Source organism: Carlito syrichta, unplaced genomic scaffold (genome assembly GCF_000164805.1).
Source record: "Carlito syrichta isolate Samal-C Ts95f unplaced genomic scaffold, Tarsius_syrichta-2.0.1 Scaffold130759, whole genome shotgun sequence".
NCBI classification, from domain to species: domain Eukaryota; kingdom Metazoa; phylum Chordata; class Mammalia; order Primates; family Tarsiidae; genus Carlito; species Carlito syrichta.
In genome coordinates, this window is record NW_007074855.1 from 9,372 (window position 1) to 16,324 (window position 6,953).

A 6,953-nucleotide genomic window follows, 5' to 3' on the forward strand; every position below is an offset into this window, starting at 1 on the left:
CCACGCTTGCCGTGGGGTACCTGCGGGGCCGGGGCGGCCCTCGTGCCTTGTGGGGGAGCAGACCTCCCGGGAGCTCTGATGAGACTCACCGCCGCCACATGGCTTCACAGGGCCACACAGAGACACGGCCACTTCCCCACGGGCAGAAAGCGATCACGCGGGGGCTTCCATCCCGGGGGTGTGGGGGCAGTTGCGGGCATCCGGCCCTTCTCCCCTGCCGCCTCGGACCGCTGCGGGCCGGCGTCTCTCCTGCGGCTGCCACCACGGCCCGCTGGGGCTCCATGACGTGTGCATCTGTGTCACCGCGGCCCGGGGCCCTCGGCAAGTCTCCTCAACTGCGGTTTGAATAACCTGCCACTCGCAAACTTGGTGAGGGCCCAGATCAAAGCAGGAGGGAGGGAAGGGGCTCTCCACCCTGACCCTGGCCTGGGAAGGCCGGCCTGCCAGATCTGGGCAGACAGCCGGCGATGTCCTGACCAGAGGAGGCCCCTGGAGTCCCCGTCCCGGGGTGGGGCTGTGACAGCCATCCTGCGACTACACAGGGCTGTCTGGCTCAGACGTTTCTGCTGATTCTGAGCGGGCGTCCTGTGTGAGAAGATCCTTGGGTTGGGACCCGTGCAGAGGAAGTTCAGACCCAGGGCAGAAAACGTCACTCTCTGTTCACACATGCACCCAGGCTCCTAGCCCAGGCAGGGCTATGTCCACCCTGTCGCACACAAGGCCGAGCTGGATCTCGCCATCTTCCAGATGGGCGAACAGGTCTGAAGCCTTGCCCAAAGGGACTCTATTAAGGACTGCAGGCGGGGAAGGGCATGCCCTCATTTAAAAATATGTTTATATTTTCTAAGTCAGGGTCTCATTCTGCCACTCAGGCTGCAGTGCGTGGCATAATCGAGGCTCACCGCAGCCTCGACCTCCCGGGGTCAGGCAGTCCTCCCTCCTCAGCCTCCCAAGTAGCTGAGACTACAGGTGTGCACTGCCACACCCAGCTGACTTGCTGACTTTTTTTGCAGAGATGATGAGGTCTCACTGTGTTGCTCAGGCTGGGCTTGAATTCTTGGTCTCAAACAACCCTCTCGTCTCGGCCTCCCGAAGTGCTGGGATTGCAGGCATGAGCCACGCGCCAGGCTTACCTCCATTTTTAAAACCTCCAGGACTCAGGAGACTTTGCTTGCTTTCCACGTGGCAGAGCTCACTGCTGGACCACGGGGCCCCCTGCCCTGCCTTGAGGCTCTTCCTGCTGGGCATGCAGAGGAAGCTCCCAACGGAAGGGTCCCTGGGGGAGGGCCGATCTTTGCAGGCTCCACAGGCAAGAGCCTCTTCTGAGCAGGCGGGAAGCCTGACATCTCCCCAGACGAGGCTTCGTGCCAGAACGATCTGGCCCCGAATCGGGTCCCCCCAGAAAACACGTCCGCCGTGGCAGCCAAGCTCGCCACAGGTCAGGCTGGGGCCCAGCTGCGGCCTCCTCCCACGAGGGGGTCACTCAGCAGACGGTGGCCACAGAAAGCGGCTCCGAGGACCCGAGCCCTCTGCCACCAGGCCCGTGCACTGCTGCATCTCGGACGGGAGGGAACAGCCCTCCCTACCGCCAGAACCCTCCTCTGCACTTCAGCTGCTTTTCAACTGTTTTGTGAGGCTGCAGCCCTCACTCTGCTCTCCCAGACAAGACAATTTGATTGTGAGACAAGGAGCTGGGTGGGGGCTAAGGCCAGCAAGGAGCAGTGGGCCCCCGGGTTAGCTCCTCCTCCCCCTGACGGACATGGAGCTGAGGGGGTTGCCCCCGAGGCCTGGGGACCAGGCCCCCAGCTTCTTCCCAGCTGCCGGTCCCTCCATCATCCATCCACATGTCCAAGAAGTCGCACAACACGCCCTGCCCCCTGTGGGTGCCACTGCTGCCCGCTGTCCCAAACAGACGCGCGTGGAAGTTGGATGGGAGGACAGGAAAGACCGCCCGACGCGGGACTGTAAACACGTGAGATTGTCCACGTGCTTTGTGGAATCAGTCACGTGCGTGGTGATCCTTTCACTGTCTCCCTCTGCCTCACAACTGTCTAGCACTTTGCAAAAGATCTTCTCATCTGCGTTCTCGTTTGTTTTCCCGGTAATCGCACGAGGGAGACAGGTCAGATCTTAGAACTCCCGTATTACAGACGAGCAAACCGAGGCTCGTGGAGGTTAAGCGACGGCTGAGGTAGCTGGTGGCGGGCCTGCACGAGAACCTCAGCCCGCGGCTCCAAGCTCGGGGTCAGCACCCCTCCCTCCCGCAGACCTGAGGCCCGGCTAGACAGCCGCGAGAGCTCTGTGGATGCCTTCACTGTGCTTAACCTTGCCCGGGACTCAGAAGGCCCCGCAGTGAGAGGCAGCCGTGCTGACCAAGGGCACTCACATTCCTTGGTGTTGGGCGCGGCCAGGAGGCAGGAGTAGCAGACCATGCCGTAGATATTCCGGGGCCGGTTCTCCAGCATGTAGTAGCTGCAGGGGCGAGACGGGAAAGTGGAGACGGGTGAGCCGACAGTGCCACGCACGGCCGCCGGCCCAGACAGCGGCGCGCCACTCCGCAAGCCCGGGACCCTGCGTGCTCCGAGCAGGGCCCGAGACAGACACCAAGGAGCCGGAAGCCCCAAGAGGCCAGCGGCCCACTCGGGCCACTGAGGTTCCTTCCTTGGGGTGTCAGCATTTCTTGAAATAGAACATTTTTGGCCGGGCGTGGTGTCTCAGCCTGTCATCCCAGCACTTTCGGAGGCCGAGGTGAGAGGATGGTCTGAACCCGCAGGTTCAAGACCAGCCTGGGCAACTTGGCGAGACCTCGTCTCTACGATAAATCACAAAAACTAGCCAAGTAGATCCAGCTACTTGGAAGGCCGAGGCGGAAGGACCGCCTACCCAGTAGGCCGAGGCTGCGGCAGCCGTGAGCGGGCCACTGCACTCCAGCCTGGGTGACAAGAGTGAGACTCCCACTCAAGAAAGAACATTCTTTCCCCAGTACTGGCCTTTCTTTCACTCTACTCCCCTTTCTAGTTCCTTCTTTTTTGAAAGCAGCATTTATTGAGGGGACTCTCACAGTGGGAGGGGACCCAAGGGGGTAGCCCTCTAGTTCCATTTACCAGTGGATTTGTTTAGTGTGTATCGCCACCATCTTCACTGGCACCTCCACCAGCAGCAGCCTCAAACCTACCACGCGGGGGCATTTAGTTCCCTAGGGGTCATGCCAACCAGGGGCCAGACCCCTTGGAGGCATGCCCTACGGAAGCGCCCTTCCCAGAGCCTGCAGCCTGGTGGGATCGTGGGCAACAGTTGTCTCTGCGTCCCTGGGACACTTGGAACCCCCAGACCACCCGGATGGCTGCTGAATGCCCCTGAATGAGGCAGCCACCAGCATGCCAGCAGGAGACAGATCGACGGCTGACAGCGCTCAGCGCTGTGGCCTTAATGACAGCCAGCAGCACCACCAGGCCATACACGCTTCCTCCTCAGCAGGCACCTGACATGCACGTGGGGGTTGCATGTACTTCAGGAAGAAATCAGCAGCATCCCCAGTGACGGTTCATCACGTCTTCCAGCTTCCTGATACCATGACACCCACCCCATGGCCACATGGCTGGCTTGGGTCCTACCCTTGGGGCCTCCCATGGGGCCAGACCCACTGCGGCCCCCACCATAGGTACCACCCTCGTGGACGCCCTCTCCTCAAGGTCCCGGCTTAGGCACTGCCCTCTGCAGCCTGGCTCTCGCCTGGGCCCCGCTCACTTTCCACAAACGGTCCCCGGCATGGCAGGGAGTCATTGACCGTGCTGGGAGAGGTCAGTTAAATGAAGAAAGCGGGTGCCAACACGTTCCCTGCTACAGTTCAAGAGACAAGACTGCCCTTTCCACTGCCCGTGGATTTGTCCGTGGCTGTGTTCTGATCTCTCTTTTGTCAGCCATGTCCCGGGGAGGCCTGCCGATGGCCATGGCAGACAGCAGCTCACTGGGGGCCACGGCAGGGGTCTTGGACTCCAGCCTTCCTCCTCCTGGACCACTGCCAATAACAATAGGCTCATCATTGCCTGTCCTTCCTCAGAGCCTTTTCTCCTCAGATCCTTCTGTCTCTTGTAAACATTAATTAACCAATCTCCAACACCTCTCAAAGGAGTCACAACAGCCAGTTTTACAGTGAAGACTTCTGGAAAAGGCCTGTCCCACACAAGGCCCTTCAGAGCCAGCGCTCTGTTGAGAAAGCGGGAGCCACTCGGGGAGAGTCGATGACGGATCTGCCCAAGCAGGGGACGTGTGTGTGCGGCGTGGCCTCGCCTGGTGACAGGTGCCAGGTGAGTCAGGCCAGGCCCCACCGCAGCTTTCTGGTATCCCGGCACCATGGCCACTTCCGGAAAACACCTCAGGCTGCGGCCTCCTCCCCATCACCTGCATCCCACCGCCCGTGGCGTTGCCCGTCACGCTCCCCACGTTCCTGGGACCTCGTGCTGGGTGCTGAGGAAGGGGGATGCTCAGCCAATACGGAATGGACAAGGGACGCATGACATTCTTCTCCCAGAAGCTCGAGGGGCCGAGTGGACAGAGGCCTCTCTGCCTGTCCTCGTTCACACCCTGGGTGCTGGGCTCAGTCTGCGGCGTGGGTGAAGCTCAGATGCTTTGGGATGGGTACACACCAGAGCCAGTGCATTCTGAGTGCCGGGAGGGGAGCAGCTCCATCTGGACCACAGCGGTTTGGCCTTTCCCGGGCACCTCCTGTTGCAGGCAGTGCTCGTCTGTGGGGGTCTCTTTCTAAGGCCCTCGGAGGCCCCGAGGGGCGGCAGCTGCACACTTCTGCCCTGAGCATGCCTTGGGGCCATGCTGCTAAGTATGACAAATGAGGAAAGGTCGCAGATGCTTAAAACACTCCGCTCTAGGAGGCCGCCATGAAACCGTCCGGCCCACCTGGCAAGCCTGCTCTGTGCCTTCCGACGGGGAGGAGTCCGCCCTTTCCAGCACAAGTGGTCACGCAGACATTTTCCAATGTGAGGCCTGAAGAGACTGAAGGCGGTTCCACCCACGCCTCTCGCGCTGGACGGGAGTGGAGAGCCCTTGCTTGCTCTCCATCTGACTCCCGCGTCCACGTGAACCGGTGCCCTTTTGGGGACCCGTGGCCCAGCTCCCGAGGGTCAGGGCCCTCCGTCTTCCCGGAAAGGTCTGATTTCTACTTTTTGATCCACACTGTGATTTTTCCCCAGTTTTTTTCTTTTCCCCCTCCGTTCTTTGTGGATCAACTGAGGTGTGTGGCCCAGGACAAGAGGGCTGAAATGAGGCCTGAGGAGTCTTGTTTCAGGACTGACTTCCTGCAGGTCAACAGAGACAGGTTTTCCAGAGACTTCCTCTCTCGAGGACTCCATGCCTGTGACGCCGCCGCCGAGTCCTCCGACGGGCGCCTGCCCTCCAGCACGCGGGTGTGCGGAGCCAGTCACGGGGTCTTCCCCTGCTCTGGCCCCCAGAGCCTCAGGGTTGAGGGAGGGCATTTCTGGGAAAGAACCGGAGCCCCTGGCAGGCTGGGAGCCTCACCTCTTCCCTTCCGTTTCTCCTGCCTTTGTTCCCGGTCCTCCACACAGCCTCTCCCCACAGGAAAGCCGCAGGGGCTGCCCACTGTTCAGCAAGTGCCCGTAGGGACCCCCGCAAGGAGCGCCTGCCAGACCCCAGGGGACAGGGCAGGGAGAGGCGGGCGGCTCAGGGACGCACGCTGCCCTTCACTGGCTGGTGACGCCCACCTGCCCGTCTCCGTGGCCCTCCTCCGCGAGAGCCTCGTTTTGTAAACCTAAAGTTGTGGGGAAGTGGCATCCTGCAGGGTCGCACCCTGACTGAGCCTTGTGTGCCTTGGGGAGGAGGCCTGAGCCCGGAGGGGGGGTTGGAGGCGAGGCAGGGTGTAGTGTCCATTCTGAGTTGCTGTAAAGGGACACCCGAGGCTGGGTGATTTATAGAGCAAAGCGATTTCTTGGCTCCCATGTCTGCAGTCATACAAGCAGCATGGCGCGCGCCTGCATCTGGGGAGGTCTCGGGGAGTATCCGGTGGGGAAGGGGCCCACATGGCGGGAGAGGCCCAGCGGGAGAGGAGGGCCAGGCTCTTCCACACAACCAGCGCTCGCGTGGACTGACGGAGCGAGAACCCCTCGTCGCCCCAGGAGGGCTCCAAGCCACTCACCAGGGATCGCCCCATGGCCCGGTCACCCCCAGACCCTCCCCCCTCCAACCCTGGAACCCGCCTTCCCACATGAGGTTTGGAGGGACCGCATCCAAACTGTCCCGCGGAGCCTTCAGTCTGGGCGGCCTCGGGGATGACTGGTCCGCAGACCCGTCGAGTCACAAAGCCAAACTGGAAACTGCCCACTGCTTTGCATTCCGCGGCGCGACGTGAAGTGCCAGAGCTGCGTCTCCCTGCGCAGACCCCTCACTTGCCCAGCGGGTGCTCTGGGCCCCACTTGTCCTGGTGCCCAGGTGGTGTGGACTGCGAGGGGACTTTCCATGGAGCGGGGAGGGGGCATTAAGATTTCAAGAGCTGGAGAGGACGCTTCAGAGGCACAGGCGGCAGCCTCCCCACTCTGCAGATGGCCGTCCACGGCGCCAATCCTTCTAGGGGTCAGGAGCTCACGGGGCTTCCGTTACTGAACTTCTTCAGTGATGTGACACTTTCCGGTCAATGTGTGGGGACCAAGCCAGCCTTCCCCCATCACCCGGAGCAAAACCACGGCCGAGCTTCACAGACCCCTGATGGACACATCCGCAGGTCCGAGCTGTGGCCAGCTTGGTCGGTGAGGCACCACGGTGCACCCACGCCCACGTGCACCACCAGAATCCTTCCCGGGAGCCCTCCCGGCCCAGCGGCTCCTGGCGCTGTGAGCTCACGGCCCACATGCAGGTCCCGGCGCGGCGAGGGTGCGGCTGACATCCACGTCCTGGCGCTGTGAGCGCGCGGCCGACGCCCCAGTCCT

General features: G+C 61.9%; 1 protein-coding gene across 1 annotated transcript in view; it reads right to left on the bottom strand.

The window, feature by feature from the left end:
- The window catches only part of LOC103250631 (tumor necrosis factor receptor superfamily member EDAR-like), a gene marked incomplete at its 3' end in the record, with an annotated part of 71,508 nt that overhangs the window by 9,328 nt on the left and 55,227 nt on the right, over positions 1-6,953 (bottom strand). Inside the window, exon 5 of the mRNA XM_021708130.1 lies at positions 2,387-2,472. Within this exon, the coding sequence (XP_021563805.1) occupies positions 2,387-2,472 (86 nt within the window). The remainder of the gene's footprint in view (positions 1-2,386; positions 2,473-6,953) is intronic.